Source organism: Akebia trifoliata, chromosome 8, assembly GCF_017979445.1.
Source record: "Akebia trifoliata isolate Shusen 1 chromosome 8, ASM1797944v1, whole genome shotgun sequence".
NCBI lineage: Eukaryota > Viridiplantae > Streptophyta > Magnoliopsida > Ranunculales > Lardizabalaceae > Akebia > Akebia trifoliata.
This window is the reverse complement of record NC_141382.1, coordinates 48,077,490-48,103,427: the sequence shown is the minus strand read 5'-3', so window position 1 is coordinate 48,103,427 and position 25,938 is coordinate 48,077,490. Positions and strand designations below refer to the sequence as shown.

At 36.8% G+C, this 25,938-nt stretch overlaps 4 protein-coding genes across 5 annotated transcripts; 1 reads left to right on the top strand and 3 right to left on the bottom strand.

Moving 5' to 3' along the window:
- The first annotated feature begins 384 nt into the window (after positions 1-384).
- LOC147397372 (magnesium transporter MRS2-1-like) lies at positions 385-6,295 on the top strand. 2 transcript variants are annotated; one of them, XM_086452957.1, is made up of 5 exons: positions 385-1,195; positions 4,818-4,946; positions 5,027-5,376; positions 5,472-5,519; positions 5,902-5,994. In XM_086452957.1, the coding sequence occupies exons 1-4, from the start codon at positions 605-607 to the stop codon at positions 5,473-5,475; spliced, it is 1,074 nt and encodes a 357-aa protein (XP_086309083.1). In that variant the 5' UTR covers positions 385-604; the 3' UTR covers positions 5,476-5,519; positions 5,902-5,994. The 2 variants fall into 2 exon arrangements, with proteins under 2 accessions (XP_086309083.1, XP_086309082.1); XM_086452956.1 differs by having other exon boundaries at positions 387-1,195; positions 5,027-5,362; positions 5,902-6,295.
- Positions 6,296-6,655: 360 nt separating this feature from the next.
- On the bottom strand, positions 6,656-7,869 carry LOC147397371 (early nodulin-like protein 13). Its single transcript, XM_086452955.1, has 2 exons — positions 7,415-7,869; positions 6,656-7,240 (listed from the first exon to the last, which is right to left on the bottom strand). Exons 1-2 carry the CDS (start codon positions 7,593-7,595, stop codon positions 6,867-6,869), a joined length of 555 nt encoding a protein of 184 aa, XP_086309081.1. The 5' UTR covers positions 7,596-7,869; the 3' UTR covers positions 6,656-6,866.
- A 3,212-nt stretch (positions 7,870-11,081) lies between these two features.
- On the bottom strand, positions 11,082-15,692 carry LOC147397370 (transmembrane 9 superfamily member 8-like). Its single transcript, XM_086452953.1, has 7 exons — positions 15,293-15,692; positions 13,522-13,686; positions 13,326-13,435; positions 13,117-13,225; positions 12,899-13,011; positions 12,638-12,788; positions 11,082-12,559 (listed from the first exon to the last, which is right to left on the bottom strand). The coding sequence occupies exons 1-7, from the start codon at positions 15,404-15,406 to the stop codon at positions 11,402-11,404; spliced, it is 1,920 nt and encodes a 639-aa protein (XP_086309079.1). The 5' UTR covers positions 15,407-15,692; the 3' UTR covers positions 11,082-11,401.
- A 1,911-nt stretch (positions 15,693-17,603) lies between these two features.
- On the bottom strand, positions 17,604-25,144 carry LOC147397369 (leucine aminopeptidase 2, chloroplastic-like). Its single transcript, XM_086452954.1, has 10 exons — positions 24,962-25,144; positions 22,714-23,128; positions 22,410-22,604; positions 21,720-21,945; positions 21,400-21,526; positions 21,137-21,232; positions 19,725-19,802; positions 18,611-18,671; positions 18,225-18,412; positions 17,604-17,946 (listed from the first exon to the last, which is right to left on the bottom strand). Exons 1-10 carry the CDS (start codon positions 25,025-25,027, stop codon positions 17,818-17,820), a joined length of 1,581 nt encoding a protein of 526 aa, XP_086309080.1. The 5' UTR covers positions 25,028-25,144; the 3' UTR covers positions 17,604-17,817.
- Positions 25,145-25,938: the final 794 nt, after the last annotated feature.

Here is a 25,938-nt window from a genome sequence, read left to right as displayed (position 1 = left end):
TGGCTCAGATTCTTATTTACGTTTAGTTTGAAAATTCATTTTTCATTTTAATTTTATATCAGTTTTTAAAAAAATATATCCAAATGAAATTCTGAATTTTAAAAATCAATTAATGAGACACTTTCCTTACTAATACTAAGGTAGTAAGATCTAAAGCCTTGGGTTACCACATTAATGATCCAACACCACAGTCCAAAAAATTCAGATAATTAAAATTTTAAGAAATAATTTCTTTGATCGAAGGCTTTGAAAATTAGTGGCTACCAAACTTCCACGTAACCCCCAAACTTAAAATTGAAACTCATTTATTTAAAATTAACATTTTTTGAAATATATATATATATTTTTTCGAAGTTGATAGAATTCTGTCCTCTACAATCTTGAAGCCATCAGATCATTCTTATCTTCGTGAAATGTGGCAATCCCTAGAAGTAGAATCTGGAATCGGGATCATCTAACTGTAAATCTTACACGTCGTCCAAAGATAACAAGTGAAATTTGAGACCGTACGATCTTTCTTATAGTGACACCGAAACTATCCATCACGTCTCCTTATTCGTTAATCACTGTCTCACTCTGTGCAGACATTCGAAGCTATCCATTAATGGCGGACCTTAAAGAACGCCTTCTCCCGCCAAAACCCTTATCTTCTATAAATCTTAGAGAATCATCTTCTCGTCCCTCTGCCTCTGGTCGCCCTCTTTTCCAAGGAACAGATTTTCTAGGGTTGAAGAAGCGAGGCCAAGGCCTTCGATCATGGATTCGTGTCGAATCATCTGGAAATTCTCAGATGATGGAGGCTGACAAGTTCACCATGATGCGTCGCTGCGATCTCCCCGCACGTGACCTCCGCCTCCTCGATCCACTCTTCGTCTACCCTTCCACGATCCTTGGCAGAGAGAAAGCGATTGTCGTAAACCTAGAGCAAATTAGGTGCATAATCAAAGCTGATGAGGTTTTGATCTTGAATTCGCTCGATAATTATGTGTTACAGTACGTGGAGGAGTTACGAAGGCGATTGACGACGGGTGGAGTTGGTGAGATTTGGCAATCGGACGGTTCTGATTTGATCCGGAGGAGAGGAAGTAGGGGTTTCGATAGTATGTTCGGGGGCACATCGTCGGATTATCTTCCATTCGAGTTTAGGGCACTTGAAGTGGCCTTGGAGGCTGCTTGTACGTTTCTCGATGGTCAGGTGCGTAGAGATGGAAACTTAACTCAAGGGTTTCTTATCTTCTTTGGTACTCTTTGATTTCGTTTTATCTTAATTGAATTTGTTTATGATTTGTTGATGCTTGTTTCAAGTAAGGAGAAATGGTTTGATTTAATGTATTATAAAGGTCCTAAGTTTTCCAATGATTGTGATAATTAAATTGGATGTAAGGAAGAAGAAACTATGCATCACTTACCAAAAAAAGAAAAAGAAACTATGCATCACTTGTCAAAAAAAGAAAAAGAAACTATGCATTTAGTAGTAACACGAACCAAACCAATACATCAAAAATACCTAAGTGGTAGGGAAGAGTAAAGTTGACACCATACGCCTTTGGCTCATAACATATCACCACATTTTGCGGTCTACTTTGTGATGGGTCACACTCTGGTACCTTTTTTTGGGCCCGAGGTCACCTGTTCCACTAATACCCCTGATGCCTGCTTTATGGTGACTTTCACTCTTATACCATTTCTGTTTTTTGGGTGCTAGATAGTCCTTTACCCAAGTCGCTCCTTCTGATATTTGGACTTGAGACATGAAGTTGGCTCTGATACCAAATGATACAAACCAAACCAATACATTGAAGTACTTAGGTATTAGTGATGCTGAAAGTTAAGCCCATACTTATTTGGAGTTATAACATTTGATAAGAGGGAAGTGGTAGATGGAGTGAACACACAATCTATTCTATTAAAATAAGAGAATCTTTGGAGCTTATTTCACACTCCCACTCAAGCTGACACTGATTGGTGTACATTGACAGCTTAGTTTGTAGGTAAAGATGACTATTGTTAGCCACTTTGTTAAATTTCAAGTAGTCTTTCGATGGAACAAGGAGAATGGATTCACCGATGACGTTCTCTGCTTGATGAAATGGTTATCAATCTCTATATGCTTTGTTCGCATGAAAAAATGGATTAACGACGAGGCTTATGGTGGATTGATTATTGACAAAGCAAAATTGAAGTTTTTCACGTGGGTATCCCAACTCTCCATGAAGTGATCTCAGCTAAAATTTGTACCTTACTACCACATGCAAAGCATTCTCCAAGAAAAATGCTATACTGTATTGCAAATTTCCCATAATTGGCATTTGGGACAACTTGCCCAACATGCATCTGATAGGCCTTCACGTGTATCAATTTTGAGTATGGATAGAACGAGTGATAGGACAACAAGGTTACCTTTCGCATAATGAAGAATTCACATGCTTGTAATGGAGATGTTTGGGGAGATCACATGAATTGGCATGATGCCCCGCTGCATGGGCAATATCAAGCCAGTTATATGTTAGATATCGGAGTCTAACAATGATGCTTAGGTACATGCTAAGATCATCGATGGATCACCTTTTTAGTGTTGGCTTTTTGTGCATTTTAGCAGGCTTGCAAGCTGGCTTGGATTCAAGTAATCCAGCTTTAGCCAACAAATAAGTGACGTGCTTTTGTTGACGAAGATAGGTTAACGTCAATGCCAAAAAATATCTCAGCTCTCCAAGATTATTCGTGTCAAATCACCTAGCAAGTTTTTATTTAGATTTATAGTATTACATAGTAGATTATGTCGTCAGCAAGTATAAGCACAATAATGATATCCTTTAAAGAATGATTGGTCATCAACATATCTTTGAACCAAGTACAAGGATGCGTATTGTCTTCAAACCCTTCCTATTGTCACATATACATCTCTTTTAAATATCCATGAAGAAACACATTCATGTCTAATTTCTCAATATCCACATACAGCAAGAAAATATATCTAGAATTCATATAATGGTTGCATTTTATACAATGGACGAAAAGGTTTCCTCATGATCATCCCGTACTCATTATAACATTTTGCAACAAGTCTTGCATTAAATCTTTCAATTGTACCATCCACTATTTAACTTCATAAACACATTTCAATCCAACAATATTTTTACTGGTTGAAAATGGTACAAGCTCCTTCTACTTTCATCTATGGATGCCAGATAGAATGTGGTGGGTTCCTGCATTTGGCCTGCTTTCATCTATGGATGCCAGATAGAATGTGGTGGGTTCCTGCATTTGGCCTGCTTTCATCTATGGATGCTTGAATGTGGTGGGTCCCTGCATTTTTTCCAATGCTGCTATGTATGCTTTCTGCTCAGTAGAATTGTGAACTGATGAGAGGCTTTTAATGGGGTATCCGGATCTTGTGGAAGATACAGTGCAGGGTTCATTGATTGAAGAAGAAAGTGGAAATGAAAAACGTTTTCATAGTTCACGGATATTTTATGGGTTTATATTCATGTATCATGTGGCTGACATCATATTAGGATGTGTTCAAGTGTTGTTTAAACCTTCTAGTTTGCCTCCCTTTGTTATGGATATTTTAGAGATTGTGACTTCGATTAAAGAATATCAATTTTTTTTTAATCACTTGAGATCATGGTTTAAAGTTAGATTGATCCAAAATATTGGTAGTTACGGATTGTCTTGATTTTTTACCTGATTGAGACAATGTCCTAAGACAAGATTTCATACCTTCCTTGAGACAACTATTCTTTGTTCACTTTTTCTTTTTCTCTTTTACTTTTTTCTGTTTTGAAAAGAGAAATCTTACACATTTAAATTGTTACCATCATCAAATTTAATGTATTTCACGATCTTTGTGTTTCCATAAGGTAATTCCTGAAATTGTTGACAGTGGATTGTAAATATCGTCTCATATCAGGCCTAAAGTTGTAGAGCCTCTAGCATTTGTCGGTGATTCCGATTCATTTTCTTTTGGTCGGTTGCTAAATATTTTATGAATTTGAGAGATTATAGTTTGTTTGATTACCTTTTTACTAAGATACTAAATTTTGCTTCCGTTGTCTATCTCAGTCAGCCTGGAAATGGAAATTTTTCGAAAATGTGATCGTAAATACAATTCTCATGGAAATGTTGGAAATATTTAAGAAATATTTCAGTGAAACTGTAGGAAATTGTAAAAAAGACCTGAAAACACATGAATCTGCAATAATTAACCTTATAGAGTGTGGAAAAGAAATTAATAGCGTTTCGTTACATCGTGTTACCTGTATCTTAGAGTCTAGCCAGCCAAAACAAACATTTTTACAGGGAAATAAGATTAATCATATCAAATTAACTTCATGTCTTAATTGTAAAACATTTGTTTTAATGAACAAACTATTAAGTACTGAGTACTAGCTTCACACATTATTATGTATTTTCTACTTATAAATATGCATTCATAATTAGCACATCAGTAGGTTTTTGTGCATGCTTATATGCTAATGATAATGTATTGATAACTTCATAGTTCATTTCTACTAATATGAATCATAATTCATGATTCATAATACTTATGCATAGTCACAGTATGATAATGTAGAGATATATGATAATCATAATTCATTTCTACTAATAAATGAATATTATTTTCTATTTCCAGTATTCTAGAATTTTTTCAAAACTCAAAGAGTACAACTTTCACATTTAACTTGCGGAAATAGAAATATTTCGTGGAAATATATTGAATTATGCTTCTCACGAAATAAAATCACTTGCATGAACAATTCCTCTCCCCAAATTAGTTACTCAAGGACTATTGGAATTTCCCCCATGTTAATCAGGCAGCAGAATTAGAAATTGAAGCATACCCATTATTGGATGAGCTGACATCAAAGATCAGTACCTTAAACTTGGAGCGTGTGCGTCGGTTAAAGAGCAGACTTGTTGCTTTAACTCGGAGAGTTCAGAAGGTGTTTCCAGATTTCACTCTCTCTTTTGTAGTATATACTTATCAGCTTTTAATACTCTTTTTAGAGCTTTATTCATGTAGGTTAGGGATGAGATAGAACAACTAATGGATGATGATGGAGATATGGCTGAAATGTATCTCACTGAGAAGAAGATAAGGATGGAGTCATCTTTCTATGGTGATCAATCTTTGGTGGGATACAGCTCAACAGGGGGTGTGATATCTGCTTCTGCTCCAGTTTCTCCTGTTTCTTCACCCACAGATGGGCGGAAGCTTGAGAAGAGCTTGAGCATTGCAAGGAGCAGACACGAGAGTATGAAGAGTTCAGAGAGCACCAATGAGAACATTGAAGAACTGGAGATGCTGCTGGAAGCATACTTTGTTGTCATTGATAGTACCCTCAACAAGCTGACATCGGTACATGCAGCACTGTCTGTGTAACCGCATTTCAATTTTCATTTTCTCGTGTGCGACAAATAATTTTATTACCAATCTAACATGCTCTCTACCTCTTATCTCTTTACAGATGAAGGAGTACATTGACGACACCGAAGACTTCATCAATATTCAGCTGGTTTGTATCTTCTTCTCCTTTATTTAAAAAGTATGCTTGTACTTCTTTCATCACATTCAGAAATGTTGAGGAAATCCAGAGTGCCATGCACTTGGTTAATCTCTACCTGTTTATCGGATTCATGCCCATATACCCCTGTTTTAGTCAATATTAGTTATGCTCCCCACATTTTTTTTTTCGGTCAATAAATATTAGAGATACCCATGTTTTCAAACTGGCGATATGGTCATATGCCCCTTGATCTAGGTCTTCTTGGATATTAACCTAAATGACTGAAATACCCTCTGTAAAACTACATCTACAAACAGGTTCATTCTGGAGTGGCGAACCCCAAATCTAAATTAAAAATTGACTGAGAGGTTTCCTTCCTATGGTGTCACAGGATAATGTTCGAAACCAGCTGATCCAGTTTGAACTGATCCTTACAACTGCGACCTTCGTCGTTGCAATCTTTGGGGTGGTGGCAGGGGTATTTGGGATGAACTTCACAATCGGATTATTTGATGAACCAAGTGCATTCAAGTGGGTTCTTCTTATCACAGGAGTATGTGGGCTCATCATATTTTGTTTGTTTTTGTGTTTTTTCAAGTATAGAAGGCTCATGCCATTGTAGGTGGGGGAAAAAAATGAAGAGAAGTGGAATTTTAGGAAGCAGGATATTCTTTTGTTTTATGAAATAAATGTGAATTTGCAGAAATGGAAGGGAAAAAATAAAAGAAGCATTCAAAGCCATTCAAAGCAGGATGGTATATTGTCTTAAGTTATTATTAAAATAACCACAATTTTTTTTAATAGTTGGCAATTTTGTAAAGAGTAATTATTTTCTGGTAGGGGGGTGGGTCTGCCTAGGCCCCCTTAATTATCAATTATATATATATATATATTTTCTGACCCTCACGTGGCATACTCAAAATACTCCTGATGTGGCATGTGTTAGAACCATAGATCTTTTTGCCTCGGGATGCACAACTGCATATATTTATGGGCCCCAGTTTTGGGAATCAGAAAATTAGGGCTTGTTCAACGAGGATTAACTATCAGTTAATAGTTTTGGGAATCCGAAAATGAGGTCCAGTCACATGATTTTTCTATAACTTAAAAACTGGTTCAACACTAAAAGCACATTTTCATGTATACCATCATCAAGATGCACATTTACAAAATCTCTATTATAAGACGACTATTCTTGGGCGCAAAGATTGGAATCAAGACAAGTTTCCATTAAAGAAAATACATTTTTCTCAATCAACAAATCAATAAATAATTAAATATCTTAAAAACCACACACACACAAAACCCTGATTTCCCATAAACAACAGAAACCCATCCCGTATTACTTCTCCTCCCTCACATGGGAACCATCATTCCCACCAAACTCCCCAACATCATCACCATCAACCCATTCTTTAAACCACTATGAGTACCACTTGTAGGAGCCACCGCTGGACCATCAATTTCCATTGGAGATGGAGCTGGAGCTGGAGTAATCACACTCACGAACCCACCACTAAGTCTCTTCGATAGAACCACCACGATCACCTTCTGTCCCTTCTCACAGTGTCCTGAAGCTCCACTTATGAAATAATATGGACCCGATCGATCCAACTTCACATTCGTCTTCCCATCCTTGTATTCTGCAATGGGGCTCGACGTATTGCAGCTCAAATAGTCCTCTCTCTTCACCTCCAACACTGAATCCTTCCCAGACTCATAGTTCCAGACTACAAGTAGAGGAAACAGAGAATTTCAACAAAAACAGAGGAGGAAGTAGAACATAAGAGATAACTCAGATAGATATAAATATAAATAAAAAAATACTAGAAATTGGATACAAGTGTTGATAGAAACAGAAATGAAGGGAACAAATCAAGGAAATTTAAGGAGTGGGAAGTTACCTAATGAGTCGCCAACTTGGAAACGAGATGCTTCTGCCCACTTATTTAGAGATTCGGATTGAGAAGAAGGGGTTTTCCACGCGTCTGTCTTTCCTCCAACCAAGAAAACTTTAGCTTCTGAGAAGTTAAAGAGGAGAAATATAAGAACCATAGCAGAGGACAGAGTTCTTGAGGGGGCCATGGATGCGAGGAGAGAGATTGGAACTTCACTCTTTGTTTCTCTCTTTTTGGCTTTGTGATGAATCGAGAGAGAGGGATTTGCGTGTGTGAGGTGTGTCAGGCCTTCGTCCTTTATTTATAGACAGAGGAGGAGTGGATAGCCGTTGGTGTGACGTTCGTACTGCAGCTTCGGTTGTTGGTTCGGGATTCCGAACCTATTTATTTGAATCCACCTGGCACATCTTTTCCGCATACTTTTGTCGTTTTCTTTTAACGGTAAAATTGCATAAAAAGTAGTAAATGGGCCTCAACACAGGCTACATCTTGAAGCCCACTAAAAAAAAAAAACTGTCCACAATAAAGTTACACCAAATAAGTATTAAATTTTTTTTAAATGTCCTTCCCCCTATGAATTTCGATCAGTATAGGGTTCTTGGGAGCAATTTTCCGTTGGAATGGTTACAAATTCTTCCCATCTCCTTTGTTGGATATTTGATATCTAACATGGTTGAGCATCAGATTTTTATTTTTAATATATAATTTTGGCATCCATGTATAATGAAAAATTATTTAAAATCTATTTTTTTTAAATCAAGATATTTAGACCTCTTAGAGCACCCAACTAATCCTCGCCCGAGTAGTCCGCTCCCCATACAATGCACCAAGTAACTTCTGGGACAAATCCTTGAGGATGACACCTAAGAGGTGACTCGAATTCAAGATCTCGACTGCCTAAAGTGTAATATTGGCCATCATACCAACTCAATTCAATTTGAACTTGATGTTATATACTAATATATAAATATTTTTGTATTATTTAGAGACTAGAGTTCAATCGTGCCTACGACACGGGCATCCTCTCTCGAATTAAGGGTAAAAGCAAAAAAATAAAGTTGGAGTAGTAGTAAAAAAGGAAATATGGTAAAGTTAGGAGAGGTGAATAATGAATGAAATAAAGTGGGTCCAACTTTAATTTTATGGAAAGGGTATTATTTAAAAATAAATTGAGATGAAAGAGGTAAGAGATGAAAAACAATTAAAATTGATTAAAAAGTAAAAGAAAAAATATAGTAAAATTAGAGGATGATGCATTCTCTTTCGAGTTAAGGGAGTAAAAGTGTAAAAATAGAGTTGGAGACTATTATTAAAAAAATTAAGATTAAAAGAGTAAAAGATTAAAAATAATAATGTGAGTTAAAAAGGTAAAAGATAAAATATATTACAATTAGAGAAGGTGAAGAGTAAATGAAATAAAGTGACTACCATGACTCTATACTTTGATGGAAAGTTTAACCCACAAAACTATACCTGATGAAAGATTTGTCCTAGTTGAGTTTGTCTCCCACAATACTTAGTTGATTGGATGTTTCGTGAGAATGATCTCTATGGTGAGGAGATCATCCTCACCAAAAATCAGTTCAATCTAAAACTTTTAACCCCATCAAAAGTGATTTACAAATTAATAATAATAAAAAATAATGGTCCATAATTCAAAATTACTTTTGATGGAATTAGAAATTTCAGATTTGACTGATTTTTTGTGAGGATGATCTTCTCACCATAGAGATCATTCTCACGAAAAATCATGGCATTCCAAAACTTCTAACCCATATAGGACAAAAGCGTTGACTCCCGAATATGACCTTACATATTAAAAAATACAAAATTTATTTACTTATCAAAATGAAAATAGGTTATTCAACGAGGTCAACTCCACCAAACCAAACTATCCTAACTTGGACTAACATGAACTCAACCCAATTTTAGAAGATCAAGCTGGATTTGAGCTCTGGCTAAGAATTCTACTAATTGGGTTGAACTTGGGTTTACTCTCCAATCCGGCCAGGTTACAGTCCTAACTTACTATATAAGATTGGTTGTTTTCTCAATGTATTTGATTTTGACGTCTCCTCTGATGCACGCCTCTCTCACATAATCATGGATCATTTGCCTGGGTTTACGGCTTTCTCTTAGATTGACCCGCTTCGAAACCCGCCAGTTGACAGATGGGCCTTGTGGGTGGGGGGATCCAAATTCCAAAGAGCAAACAACACGTGTTGCATTACAAAACAGTTGTCGCAAGATAACCAAATTATGCACCACGTGTCCAGATATGGCCTTCCAAGTCTGAATGACTAGAACGAGGCCGTCTCAAAAACTCTTTTCAAGAGATTCGTTGTCATCCTGAAGAAGGGAAAGGAGCGACGGGAGTAGAGGGAACGAAGAAGGGGGCAGGTGGCGTACTACACCAGCAGCGCAACCTACCCTTCTCCCCTATGATTATGGCTGTTAGTGGATTTACTATAGTTGCAGTCATCGGTTACTTCACCTTATATGCTAACAAAAAACCCAATGCCACCGCTCGCGACGTCGCCAAGTTATCGACTAACACCTCCGACTCTGAATCTACTCGCCCTCCTCGCAAGTAGATGTACTAAAATACAATACTCACGGTGTGAAAATCAAAATCCTTTGATGGTGGTAGTTCCCGTGTTTTTCCCAAACACATATCCGATTTAACTCGGCTTGTTTGCAGCGAAGCATTTAACGCATACGAGCCTTCCCCTTTACGTTTTGGGGTCCTATTATCTCTTAAAGGAGTCCTTGATAATTTGACTCACCAGGTGGCATACTCAAATGACTCCATGACGTGGGCAAGTTCGAGACCAGTAGATCTGTATGCTTCGGGAGATACATTTTATATGAGGTGCAATCATGAATCCTGAGACGTACAAATTTAAAGTCATGGAGTCATTGGAATATGCCACCTCATATCTCAATCCACATTCTTTTTGTCTTGCCTCTTTAAAATAAAAACTTACTTTTCTCAATTCCAAGAAAAACCATTTTCTCATCGATTAGCCTCTTTAGAGCCTTATATATATATAGGAATTCAACTAAGTTCCGTTGCACCACACATTCTCAGGCTCAACACTCAAATCTCCTAAAGAAATCTCTCTCCAATTCTAACTTAGACTGAAAAAGTGTGCTTCTTCTTGCAAAACAATTTCTGAGGCTGAATAACAGAAAGAACAAAAATGAATCTGGAGGCTGCAAGCTGCAGTCAAATACACACACACACACACACACAATGCCCTTCCATTCCCCTCAAAAGCAAAGAACAAACCACTTATGATCGGAGTCTGGACTCTGGATTGAATCAACCCCCTATATATGAAAGTTGAATCAGTGAAATATCGCGAAAACAAACTCATTTATGTAACACATACCCCCTGTACTCTTCAATTCGATATAAAATGCTGTGGACCGCCACGAAAAGTCCAATGTCTAGGAGCACATAAATGCTGGAAATATTTACTAAGAACGTAAATGAGTAAATGAGATGAGATGAAGTCCGATGTCTAAGAGCACATAAATGCCAAAAACATTAACTGAGAATGTAAATAAGAGATGGATCACAAACATGAGGGGGCAGCGTGGCAGCACCAGGAAGAAAGAGTGTAAGAAGCTGACAATTTTGAGCAAAAAAAAAAAAAAAAAACAAGGATTGAAACAAAAGAAACGACCATCATTACAGTAGCAGAATTTGACTGATATTAGTACATGAATTACTCTAAATCATGCAGTAAATGAGGATACTAGTTTGGTTTCAACAATCCTCAATCACAGGTGACATCCAGAATTTGAGAAAAAATTTAAGCGAAAAAAACAAAAACAAAAACAAAAAATGGATAGGAACTCTACTACTCCTTAAGAACTTGTATCAGAAAGGTAAAACCAATTTCTATGGCACGTGAATCAAGAATCCAAACATTCAAAAAATGAACCAAAACGCTATAGTCTAACCTGCATATCCAATCGCATCAACTAATCGATCTTCACAGATGAGTAGATGAGCCTCGTGAACCAGAAGCACGCATAGAAACCAATCGTGCCAGTTAGTACAAAGAATGCATATGAGACGATCAACATGTAGCCAAAGTACAACACCCCGGACACTAGCTTCGTGATCTCAAGCTTGGTGAAAAAGTAAAATGCAGCATAAAGGAAAAGATAGAACGCAGAGGACCCTGCAGTCAGGTACGACCTCCACCACCATAGATAGTCTTCGCTGCACAGCTGGAAGTAGCAGAGCACAATTGTTATCTCAGCACAAGTGACCATGAGGATGATGAAGACGATGAAGAGGAAGCCAAAGATGTAGTAAAACTGGTTCAACCAAATTGAGGTTAGGATGAAGAAGAGCTCAATGAAGACGGCTCCAAACGGGAGTATCCCTCCGATCAAGATTGAGAAGATTGGGTTCATGTACCAGGCCTGCTCTGGGATTTGTCTTGGGATCTTGTTCGTCTTCACAGGATCCTCTATCGCTGGCTTCTTGAACCCTATGTAACCACCCACGAACACAAGTGGAACTGAGATCCCAAACCAGAGAAAGACGAGAGCAAACATGGTCCCGAAGGGCACTGCCCCCGATGACTTCTCCCCCCATATGAGAGCATTTAAAACAAAGAAAATGGCAAAAACAACAGCGGGAAACATAAATGCGGTTCTTAGAGTGATTTTCTTCCATTCTGTTCCCTTGAACATCTTGTAGAGACGAGCGGAGGAGTAACCAGCGAGAAGGCCCATGAAGACCCAGAGTAGAAGCATGGCTGTCATCAGCCCACCTCGGTTCGAAGGAGAGAGGAATCCTAGAACAGCAAAGATCATAGTGACGAGTATCATCCCAAGGAACTGGACACCTGTCCCTACATAAACACACAGTAGGTCCGAGTTTACTGGGGGCCTGAAAACATCGCCATGAACCAATTTCCACCCTGTCTCTTCTTGGGCTTCTTCTTGGGTCTCCAGCTGGTTGTATTTGGAAATGTCACGGTACAGTGTCCGCAGCATGATCATAGCAACCATTCCCGAAAGAAAGATAACGATCATAAGAGAATTGACAATTGAGAACCAATGAATTTGATTATCGGACATTAGAAGATAGGTATCCCATCGAGATGCCCACTTCACATCGCTCTCCTGAAAGGTCAATAAGAAGGTTAGAAAGCCATAAAGGAACATACATGGTCATCCCCATGGTTAACAACAAAGTCTCACCTGGAACTCAACATCATATGTGAATATGATTTCCTTCTTTTCTTCTACCTCTTGTGGAGGATCTGAGTTCATAACCGCACGTCTTGCCTGGGGGTCACAAGTTGTCAAGTGGGTTTTCTCATTCCATTCGCCTTCATATTCATGCTTTACACTGGATTCTCAAAAGAATCAGATTCTATAAAATAGACATAAATCATGACAAACAAGAAGTAAACAATAACACAGTAAGGATCTCTTATTGACAAAATTAAATAATTAGACCTGAATGGTTTGACCTCAAATCCCACGATCCTTGCAGCGTCTGTTTGTGAATCCTTGTGATATTTGACAGTAAATTGTAAATGATTACGGATAAAATGCTTTTCATCCTTGCTCTGCGGGTAGAATATAATAAATAAATAAATAAATGAAACACTTGGAGCTTAAGCAAGTTAGTCTAAAATCAAGAGCATTCAGTGCTACTAAGCATCGGTATTTACTCCAGCATATGGCCCTTTCATCCCAAGTTGGAATCCGTATTGATACATGATAGCAGATTCCTGATCCAGTCTTGGGGTCAGAACAACCAGAGGAAGATTGTCCAGGATCCTACACATGCAACATAAATTCATTAAATTGGTGGTGGGGATCACAATTATCAAGGAATTCGGGAGCTTCGATTTTTAGGACTCCAAAATCAGTGCCTTACATGTTGACCCGGTATTCATCATCGATCTTTTCCTTGAAGTCCTTGGCAGTTTTTGCATCAAGTGTTATTCGGCAGACGACATTACACGTCTGTGGTACCCTCATTTTGAACTGCAACAGAACCACTTGGGTCAGAAACCCACATAAAATCTGGGAGGATAACAGAACAATTGAATTGTATGGGAATTTTAGCTGACCACATAAGGAGAGTTTTCAATACGATCACCACGAAGAACTTCCCCAAGATTTTCTGCATTATCAACTATTTTCTCTGGACGACAATAAGGGAGAGAATAGTAGGAGTAAGGAAGCTGTGTTTTTGTAGAAGTCAGCTTATTCACTTTCACCTTCAATGCATCTCCCTGCACCCAGAACAATTTAGTCATGAAATTAACTCAAATATATATATATATATATCAGACAAGTAATCATCATCAAAACCTCATTCCATGAATCTGAAGGAAAAATGCCTGGAAGACTTCGTGCATCAAAAAAAATGAGGCGCACATTCTCTATACCAACATGCATGCAAACACACCAAAGCAAACTGACCCATTTTAAAGTGCTACCAGAAATGATTCAGAAACAACCTAATGAATGAGCAGTCAAGTTTAAGTCACAAATGAATTCAACCATATCTTTTGAGGAGTTGGGTTGATTCAGAAGATAACATAATTTCGCATTCGGGTCTATAGAGACTTTTCAATTTTGATCAAAGAAACTCCGTCGTCTTTTGAGTTTGCCCTAGCCCAGTAATAACTAGCAAAACGCAAGTGAAATATTGACAGACCAAAACCAAGCATGTTGATTGGGAGGAAATTTAGGTCAACTAAATTGATGAGTTTAGTCAAATTGGGATACAAATTTTCCGAAGAGAAATGGGAGGTGAAGATGAAGATTTTACCGAGCTGGCTGCACCTTTTTTAGTAGTTTTTTTTTCTGACTGTGAGTTGAATCTTTCTCAAAATACAACCATACAGAGATCTATAAACATGTCATATGAATAGTGCCCACTTAAAAGGAATGACACGCCATCCTGATGTGTTTAATAAGCCTTTATTCATGTAGTGCTTGGATTAACAATTAATTAGAGGTTCTTTTTAATAAAATAGTGAACATTTTGCACTTGCCAATGAACATTCTATGCATACTCCTGAAATCTCAGTTGGTCTTAATGAGACGCAGTGGCAGATTTACAGTGGGGGCACTTTTGAAGGACAATTTTTTTTTTTAAATTGCATTATCCTCACTATAATTTGACATATTTTGAGTTTGCCCCCACAAACTTTTGGCAATCCCCCCCCCTTGACTTAGGTCTTCTCTCATAGATTATTAAGAAGTGACCTAAATGCCATTTTCTACAACCACTAACAAAAAATCCTTGAATTTTCTCCTTAAACCCACTCGTCTTCATGTTCTTTCAACTTCATTGAAAGACTATAGTTTGTCCCCACTACAAGATAATCCTGGCTCCGCCCCTGATGAGAAGTGAGTGAGCTATCAAGTTAAACTCTTCCTCATTTAATTACATGGTCTAGATCAATAGTATCTTTTTGAAACATTTTCAATCTAAAATTACAATCATATTGGAGAAGAATGGTGGGCAATCAAGAGAGAAAATATATTCACAGAATGAGCCAAGCCAAGAAGAACATTTCTAATAGGAGATTATGCGCATCCAACCAATCATCTCCTGAAAATGTAACAGCCTATTGATCCTTCTTAAACTCATACAAGAACAAAAGACCAAATAAATCCACAAATCCATTAAATGAACGAACACAACAGCCAATGATCTTTATGAACTCAATCGGCAGAGACCGAATTTACAGAAAAATACGCCATTTTTCGAATAATTGGATCGAAACACGAATACAACCGAATAAAACAAGATCTAACGCTAGGGCAAACCAAAATCATCGAACAAAAATCGAAATTGAATCAAGAAAAAGATTGAGAAGCACTCACAATGAGAAAATCCTCAGGTGCAACTCCGGGGAGGTAGAAGCAATCACCATGGATGAAGAGAAGAAGTAACGTTGAGATCCAGAGATGAAATGCGAGCGATCGATGAATCGCCATGGATTTACAGATGGCCCAGTAAGAAAAAAAAAAATTAGGGTTCACAGTTGTAGATCTAAATGAGGAGTCTCTCTCTCTCTCTCAGGGGAACTGCACCAAACCAACTACCAATCGAGTGGGAAAAATCCAGTTTTCACGCACTGTTGATGTTGCTTCATTTCGACACTAACAATGAGAGGTCAACCGAATACAACTCCAGATCTGTTACTAAATTACCAATTTGCCACTTTAAATTGTTCCACAGGTTGGGGGGAATTGGGATGTGACCATCATCATCCAAATCTTTTGACTCTTAACCCAAAATTCTCACTTATTGTTCTAATAATTACTCTGAATTATATCTTTCTTTAATATGGATTTTGTTTCCAAGGTGTATTTATTGTAGTTTAATGTGTGCCCTTAAGATACATGTTAACAAAACCCCTTTACGGTTGGGAAAATGTTGAACTGACTTCATTGGACATTGCGTTCAATACTGCATTGACATGATAGTACTTGAAGAATTGTAGATTTTTCCCTTATATCTTGAGAAAAGAAATCTATGATTCTTTGTGCACTGCTCAACAAGGTCAATGTAAAACGACTCTTATCGTCAGGATTAGAGTAGAAGAGTTCGACACTAAAATTTAAGTGGTCATAAATGCTCCCAAATTTATGTTTATATTCAATGTAATTAGGACCATGCTGAAGTACTTCAAATTACACTTTCCTGACGTGAAAGTGTATAGGAATCATATATATTTTTACTTGTATCTCAATGAAAAGTATCTATGGTTCCTACACACTTCAATGTCAGGAAAGTGCGATAAGAAGTACAATCTTGAGGTCACTTTGCATTAGTCATATGTAATTACGGTCATTTTATTTAAAAACCAATAAAATTATATATATATATATCATTTTGATACATGCTACCTTTTAATTTTCTATTAAATACCCCCCACTTATATTTACACTTAATATAATTAGAGTTATTTTAGTTAAAAATCAAGAAAATTATATATAAACTCTTTTGATATGTGTGTTTGCACATATCACCTTCTAGTCTTTTATTTATTCAAGTATGGGCATTTGTCTTATTTATGTGTAGGCAGAACATTACATTGAAGATCACAACAAAATATTGACTCCAAAACATTTAATATTTTAGAAACATTACAAAGCTTTTGATGGTTATGAATTGTCTTGAACTACTTCGATTGAGACTAGATAAATTTTAGTATGTCCTATAAAATATTTATTGAAGCACCTCCACTTTAAATCACTAAGTCCTAATTCTATCCAAAGATCCTCCATGTCTTTTCATCCTAATGTATTCAACAAAGAGAATGAAAGTATTGTTTCAGGGTATTTTATGACGATTGTCCTTTATATAAAGTGTAAAACACACACCCCATCACAAAATTGTAGATCATTTGCCTCGGGATACACATAAACATAAATCATTATCGTCATTTTTAAATTTTGTGATCATTGTGTTGACCCTTAAAATTAAGGTGATTTCAAAAGTTTCAACTCCAATGAGGGAACTTACCTACCACGGCATTGAACCCATGTCCTCCCATTTTAATTGGATATGCACCTAACCTTATTTAAAACTGTTTATGCCACACCAACTTTTCTTATAGCAAACTAATTAATGAAATTAAATGTATAGTAAAATAAATGTAGCTCAAATGTCTTTTTCTCACAAGGTTTTCTTCAAAAAAAAAAAAAAACAAAAGGAAAAAATTCTTCATAGTTTTAGTTGGAAACATACTTATCATATAAAGGGTATTTTTTTCAAAAAAGAAATTAGAATTTTATTTTGGCTACGCAAGCAGGTTAGTGGTTAGTATTAGTCATTAGTGGGTAAAGGTTAACCAACCTAGCAACTTGAACTTTTTAAAAAATTATATAACAGGTATAAAGAAATAATTATAGTAATAATTTAATTTATTATAAGAAAAGGGTTGGAGAACTTTCATTTAATTTTTTAAAAGTCAAGGGTCCCCAAGCAATACAGATGAAATTCTGAAGGCCAACATGTTAGGGGTATAAAATTTCCTTCCAAAGCAATATTTTGATCGAAAAAACCATAACTGTCTCAACCACAACATTTTAAGGAGTCGATGATTCATTCGACGAGTCTAGTAATCACTGCATCCAAAACCGCGCAGTCAGCTCACCTTGAAAAAATCGTTTAATGTCAGAAACATTCAGAACTGTGAGTTGTATTACCATCATAAATAATATTTATTAACTGTAACAAAAATTAAAACCACACCACGCATATCTCAATACTTCTAATTTCCATTTTAGTAATTCCAGTCGAATCTTTATGCAACCACGTTTTGTTCTGAGACATAGTTTTCACCAACCTATTACTCCTTGAAATGGTGTACCAACTGATCCATAAGTTTCCAACTAAGCTAAGAAGAGTTCTTCAGAACCCACTCCACCAAAGTCGAGACACCAAATCCTGTTGCCGTGTGTTTTTTCTCATTCGAGACAGGGCCTGCCATATCTATATGCATCCATTGAACCTTCTCATCAACAAACTGCAAAATGGGTGATTTCCTATTTCAGAATCTAAACACCATTATTTAATTACACTACTTTGAACACGAACGAAATTTGTTTTGAGAGTTTTTTTAGAGCCAACAGCAGGCAGTGATAGACATTGGAGATGTAGAAATACTATCCTAATATTGACCAAATTATATTGTTTTTTTAGAGAGAAAACTATAGCATGTTTCAATTATGTGCCAATTGCACCCTTAAGACTCAGCATTTACTCCTTATTAAGATGTGAAGAAAGAATAATTGAAGTCCTGACCTGTTTCAAGAATAAAGCTGCAGTGATAGAACCACCAGGACGGGGCCCTGTGTTGACCATATCAGCAACCCCTGATTTCATGGACTCCCAATAGCTTTCTTCCAACGGCATCCTCCAAAACTTCTCCCCAGTGATTTCTGCAGCTGCTAAAACCTCCTTCGCTAGTTCATCACTGGGTGTGAACACTCCTGAATAAATAGGATTTTTTCCAATAAAAGTCACAGCATATTTAACAGGACTTGACTTTAAAAGAATAAAAACAAAAATTGGACTCAGCTCTAATTATATATCAAATGGTCTTGTTGGTTCTTTAGACATTATCGGATAATCAATATGCTACGAAGTTATAGAAATGAAAAGTTTAAACTAATAAGAACGAAATATACCTGCAATTGAGGGCCCAAGGGCAACTACACATGCCCCAGTTAGTGTTGCCAGATCAACTATCTGCAGACAAAAGTTTAAAATTCTTATCAATCACCGGATAAATCAGAAAACAGATAAAGCTCGAGCACACAGTAAAATGGCTATTTAGAATTTTAGATCGATGCACAAGGTAAAACATTGTATAATTGTTATATTGTGAATTTGTTACATGTACTCGCATCTTTTATTTCTCTATACCAAGTGAATAACATTCATCGAGCAATATTCATGTTGGCTGCATCTAATTTCCATAGATCATTAAAAGTTTTAAACTAACATTTATATATTGCAACCAAAAAGAGACTCATCTTGATCTTTTAACTGCAGGAAAGTATATTGAAGAGCCAACTTAGCTAAGTGGTAAGACGTGTGGAGTGTTGTTCCTACGTCCCAGGTTCAAACCTCCCTTGAACCCAACTTCATTTGCTAACCACTAATCCTATACCTATAAAAAAGTGAATATTAAAAAAAAAAAAAAATTGTGATTCTTGTGATAACCTTGAATGCCCGATTTCTTGCAAGGAATTTCCAACCACAATTAGATGCACTAAAATAACATGCTCATGAGACCCATATGCAGGTGAGTCGAGTGTTGATTACTCACCATGTAAAGCATCCTCACAAAATCAGCTCTTATGAAACTTCTAACCTTGTCAAATGTGAAGTTCAATTTAACGTGAAAGCACGATCCCAATTTTTTTCAATTTTGACAAGGTTAGATAGTTTCAGAATTGGCCGACTTTTGGTAAGGATGATCCCCATGGAGACTAGCCAGACCAAAAATTAGCCCTAGACTCATCTCTATGAATTGGTTGGGGTTCAGGACAAATGGCCTCAATTTTTTTGTGGTTAGAAGTTTAAAAAAGGGATACTTTCTTAAGGATGGTCTTCACAGTGAAGAGATGGTCCTTACAAAAAATCATCCCCTGGTTCTTACCTCCGTGCGAGCACTTATCTCTTGTATGTGTCATTTTGTTTGTAAAAACGTTTGAACCTCTTGCAGAGATTTCAAGAGATTCCAACCCAAAAAAAAAAAAACAATTATATAATAGCGATTTTATATTTGGACGATACCTTCTCTACACCTTGGTTGCAAGCATATACCAAAGCATCTGCAAGTGTAAGTCTGCCTTCAGCATCCGTATTATTAACCTGCAAAAAAGAATTGTACCAACAAACCAAGCTTAAACAAAAAACTGATGAGTATTATCAGGGGTCATATCCCCATAAAAGATAACTAGAAGGTGAAACATGCAAACACACATGTATTCAAAGGGCTTATTTGTTATTCAAAATGTTGATTAAAAGGGTTTTTGAAGAATACGTAGTAAAAAGATACGTTTGTAATTTTCTTTATTTAAGTATAAAAGTGGGGGCATTTATGGCCACTCAAATTTTGGTGTCAAACCAGTTCTACTACTACTACTCTCATTATAAAAGTAAAGATATGTTCATAAGAAATGCAACTTCTATTGCAAAGCACTCATTCAACAAAAGTGGAAGGTTGCTTTTAGTATTGGGCGATACAAGTCGCCAACTTTATCAATGCTATCAAATATGTTATATGGGCTCTCCTAAAAGGGAGAGTACCCATAAGACTTACAATATTTTTTTTAATTTTTTTATTGTAGTATATTGATCAACAATTATCACAGATTATGTGTTTTACCCTTTCCAATCAAAAATTTCTTTGCAAAAATGTATAACATTAATCTATTTATTATCTTAGGTAGATGATACATATCACAAGAACTCACACTACATAATCCATTATACCATACGATACCCCATCACATGATTCACTACCATATTTAAAATTAAAAATAATTGTTTTTTTTATTATAAATCATTCAAAATATAATGCCAACTCAGCAGATCATGTCTTCAAGATGTGTGGAATCCAATATTCCACACCTGACGGACTCAATGCATGACTGATATGATTTGACGCCAGATGATGTACCTTCCAACTCAAAATTATAGGTTGTTAGATCAATTATAAAGAAACAATGTCTCTAGGTTTGGTTTTAGATTTTGTTGAAACCTTGTAGGGTTCTGGATAAGGTCTTTCTCTAGTGGTCATAAATTTTCACCACCAAACTAAATGGAGTGATACATGGAGAAACTGGCATATCAGTTCCACAATTCATGAGAATTACGAAGAGATAATGTCTCTAGTCCAGGGTTTAGATTTTGTTGAAACCTTATTGGGTCTGGATCAGGTCTCTCTCGAGTGATCATGCATTTTCACCACCAAACTAAATGGAGTAATACATAAAGAAAAACCGAAACATCCATTCCACCATGCATGCAATTTTATACAAGAAATCCACCTCATGATCCAACCCAAAATTCTGTGTTTTGAAACAAGAGAGAGAGGGAAATAATAACAAGCACATCCATAAAATGAAATTCAACGCCACACCATGATGTGTCCCATAAGTTAAAGCCATGAATCCCTTAATTACAAAACCCATAAGAATTACCTCAATTGTCTTTCCATTAGAAGCTGTGACGATGTCGCCAGGTCTCATGCCTGTACCACTTATCATGTTCTCACAAGCCGCAACAATGAAATGGACCTGGAAACACAAAATCCTCAGCAATGTCCAAAAACCTAAATTATCAACAAAAAAAAAATTTGTACAAAAACCTATACACCATCACATTTAATTGCTATAAAATAAAGTATTATATCTAATAGATCAAATAGGTTGTTGGTCCTAAGATGAACAATAGAACAACTTGCCTCTACTCCCGGAGGTTTGATTTGTCCAATGGATTTTGCTGCACCTAGAACTGCTGCAGAGCCTCCCATGTCAAACTTCATCAGCTCAATTGAACAACCTGGTCCAGTCTTGATGTTGTAGCCACCACTGGTAACATGGGATGATTTAAATATTAGGAACCCACATAAAGTGCAAGCCATGAAATGGTATCTCCCTCTCCTTCCTTCGTGAGGGACAAATTCCTAAATAATATATATTTTTCTCTCTTATAAGTGAACACATAATAACAAATGTGGATAAGTGCTAGTTTAGAATATGAAAAGAAAAAATATATATATACCTGTCAAATGTTAATCCCTTCCCAACTAACCCCAACTTGACTTTGATAGGCCCACAAGGAGGTTTGTAACATAAGTGGATGAAATGAGGGGGGTTTGTAGAAGCAGCAGCAACACCTAAATAAGAACCCATTTTCAGTTCTTTGATTTGTTCCACATCCAATATCTTGGCTGTAATTACATCGCTGTACGTGGAAGCAATTTTTGAAGCCTCTTCTGCGAGTACACCTGAGAAGAGTAAAACAATCCACAATGAGAAGTGATATTAATTATGGAAAATGCCATATTGAAAATGCTAGCCCACAATTGAATGGTTCAGATTTCAGAGTGATGAGTTGATGCACATGTATGATGTATATGTCACATTATACATGATACATATGGGTGTGTGTAAACACATTCTCACACATGTAATCCAAAATAGAGAAATAAGAATGAGAACTGTTTGAACCAGGGGTGAGCACATTGGATGGCGCATTCAATCCAACAATGAGAAGTGGTATTAATTATGGATAATGACATATCAAAAATGCTAACCCACAATTGAATGGTTCAGATTTCAGATTGATGGGTTGATGCAGCATGTGCATGATATATAGGCCACATTATACGTGATGCATATGGGTATGTATGAACATATCCTCACATATGTAATCCAAAATAGAGAGATAACAATGTGAAGTGTTACAAACCAGGGGTGAGCACATTGGCCGGCGCATTTACAAGCTCTCTCCCAAAAATCACCCCCGAGCAGACATCACCAACATACTTGAGCTTAGTATCTAGTTCAGGCCCAGCCTCAAACCCAAGAATATCCACCGACTTAAGCATTGGCGTCTTCGACTCTGACCTAAACCTATTATCTTCATAAATCCCCAACACAGTTCCTGGAACAATTAACCATATCCACAAGTTTCAAGACCACGGTTTCAGTATATAAAAATTAAAAAAACTCACAATCTTGGCACAATCTCGACAACCAATCAATCAGCATACCCGATGCTATTGCTGAGGCAGTATTAAGCTTCGAATCCGAAGAGATTCCCTTGGAAGAAGCAAACGCAATAGCTACAGTACTTGCTTGAGCAGCCTTTGCTGCTACCGCAACAGCCTCACCGAGGCCCAGATAAGTAGTCGTAGACGAGGGCGATTGTCCAAGCCCAATTAAGCAGATCCTTTTCGAGCCTAGGCCTGGAAACCTATGCATCGTGGACTGCCCAGCCTTGCCAGTGAAATCCTCTTCTGAGGTGGCTTCGGCCAACATGCCACCCAATTGAGTGTCTATTTTTCTCAAGATTGAATTCTCAAACTTCAAGTACTCATCCTTGGCCATTTCTTTTTCTGTGACAGCCACTGCAAGTATGTCGCCTTTCCATTCCACCAAATCAATCTCTTTCCCAGAAAAAACAATCTTTGGGAAATTTCACAAACACATAACAAGAATTTCAACATCAAATGAAAAACAATCCCATAAACAGAAGAAAAATTCCCTAAAATCTAATCAATATATATATATATATAGAGAGAGAGAGAGAGAGAGAGAGAGAGATTTAAAAGATATCAAAAACACATTTGGTTCTGATACTAGACTCTGATTCTTGCGCATAATCTGATTCTATAATCTGATGGTACATTGGTTCAGATTTTAAAAGTTATTTTCCCATACTCAGAATCAGAAATGATTCAGGAACCATTTCTTGGGTGCCTATTTAAGCTTGTGCTTGAAACACGCCTTTCGTATAGAGAAGCACTTTTCAAATTCAGATTGTCATTAGGAAAACACAGGAGAGCACTTCTTCCCGCTTCAGCGGGAAGCCAGAAAGAGACTTTACTTCTCACTTCTGACAATTGCATGAATCTGATGGAACGTTAAAGTTACTGATTTTTAGACAATAATACCATTAGTTGTCTATGTAATCCCAAAAGGCTACTAATATTAATGACCAAAAGACCAAAATTTCTAATATACTTACCAACATCTCCAAATGAGCTATTCATAGAAAAGCACCTCTCATCAAACGACGGGCCTTTTTGGTTTGTTGTGGGCTTCTACTTCCAAAAATCATTGGAGGCAAAAGCAATAGAAGCGTGATTACAAAATTATCATTTTGTGAGAGGTGATTATTGGAAAATAGCTTCTTCCGTTCTTCGGATGTATCAGTAATTAGAATAGATATTTTGGTTTTTTTGGCCATTTATGTAATATCTTGGAAGCATTGCAGGAATTTAGTCATTACCAAACAAGGGTATCATGTGAAAATTACCAATATTTTTAGCCTATATTTGAAGTTCCGTCAAATTCCTGCAACATTTCTCACTTTTAGCCATTTTCAAAAACACTTCCCAAATGATCAACAAACAACAGTTTGGATCCGAAAAGCATTTTTGAGCGCAAAAAGCCCTTCCAAAACGCAAAATCAAGTGGGCATTATAATTTCTGATTTCCACTATTACTGCTTCCAGCACTTCTGCTTTTATGATTCTTAGTAGTAGAAGCCCACCACAAACCCAAACAGGACCGAATCAGTTTCTTGAATATGACATTTTTGCTCTCAAGTATATAACATTTAAATGTTATGATTTTGTAACTCAACTTAACAGAGTAACTCAAAAACTCAACTGACGTGTACCCTGCAAGAACCATAGATTTTTCCCCTTGGATTACACAACTGCACATCCCCATAAAGCATTGCAGTTGTGTATCCTGAGGGGAAAAATCTACGGTTCTTGCACCTGCCACGTCAGGGAGTTCTTTTGAGTTACCCTGTCAGGTTGAGTTACAAAATCAGCATTTAGCACTCAACATTCAATAACACAACACTAAAACAGAATTGGTTCGGATTCTAGAATCAGATTCTTGCCCATAGTCCGATTATAGAATCTTGGATTGTAAACGTGATTCTAACATTATCAGAAAAATATATCAGATAAAATCAGAAACAAACCAGGACCCATTCCTTAGGTTTCTGCAAATATCTTTCTTGCGTTTTTTTGCCTAAAGTGACATTTTTGTGCAAAAAGTAGCATTTTTGTGCTGAAATATATAATATTTTGTATCACAAGTATATAAACATAGTCAGAAAAAACGATACTATTATTCTGTATCTCTGAAATCAGTTTCCAGAAACAGAACACCAGATTCTAGATTCTGGAACATCGGTTTCAATAACCTGATTCTGATGATCAGGATCATAATCTAACAATACGAACCAAAAGCCTCCAAAGGAGAGAGAGAGAGATGGACCTTGGGGGCATCGATAGTTGCAGGTTTAGTGAGGCCGAGAGTGGCCCGATCGATGGAGTGTGCCATGCGCACGATAGCGTAGGGGCGTAGTTTAGCGAGAAAAGAAGAGATAGAGTAACCAAGAAGGGAATAAGTAACAGAACCACTAAGACAGCAACCAGTACAGACGCCACTCTTGAAATGTGAGCGCTCGCTATATAGTTAGAGATATGCTATTGCCACACCAATTTTTGCTAACGCCACGCCGACTGTATGCAATTCTTATATGAAAATTGGTGCGGCATAGTAACTCTCTATATTTATTTAAAAAATGGGTAATTTGGACATACCCCTGTACATTTTGATAGATAGTTGTTATACCTCGTTACGTGTTTCAAATTGGTGACATACCAACTCGGTCAAGGACTCCTTTCGAATCTGCTCATGTGACGATGACCGAGCATCCGGACATGACTTTCTTTACATGGAAAACGAGGAAAGGAGATGACTGATGATCCACTACGGCTAATGTTGCTAAGTCCAATTATGTCAGAATCTCACTCTCCCTTTCTTTTGACTGTTGTTAACTAATCTCTTTAATGTTCAATTCTACTATGTGAGCGATTCCACTACAGGGTGAGACTACGCTGAAACCATTTGTGGATTTGTTGAAGATGTTTCCTCCGATTCTAGCATTAGCAGGGGTGCCTCATGGGCCACGCTTACTATATTGTGACCTTTTTTTTTTTATAGAAAAAAATGACTTAAATGCCCTCATCTTCAATATCTAGTCAAAGGAATTTTTTTATACCAATAACCTATCATCTTCAAAATCTAGGCTAAATCCCTTTTGAGAAAGTAGATGTAGATAACCATGGATTTTTAACGAAAGATAGAAGATGAGATTGAAAAGGTTACAAAATAATTTACTCTAAGATGACAAATTTTCAAGATAAAAGTCAAGATTTTGTGATTGAAAGATGTTGATATTGGATAAA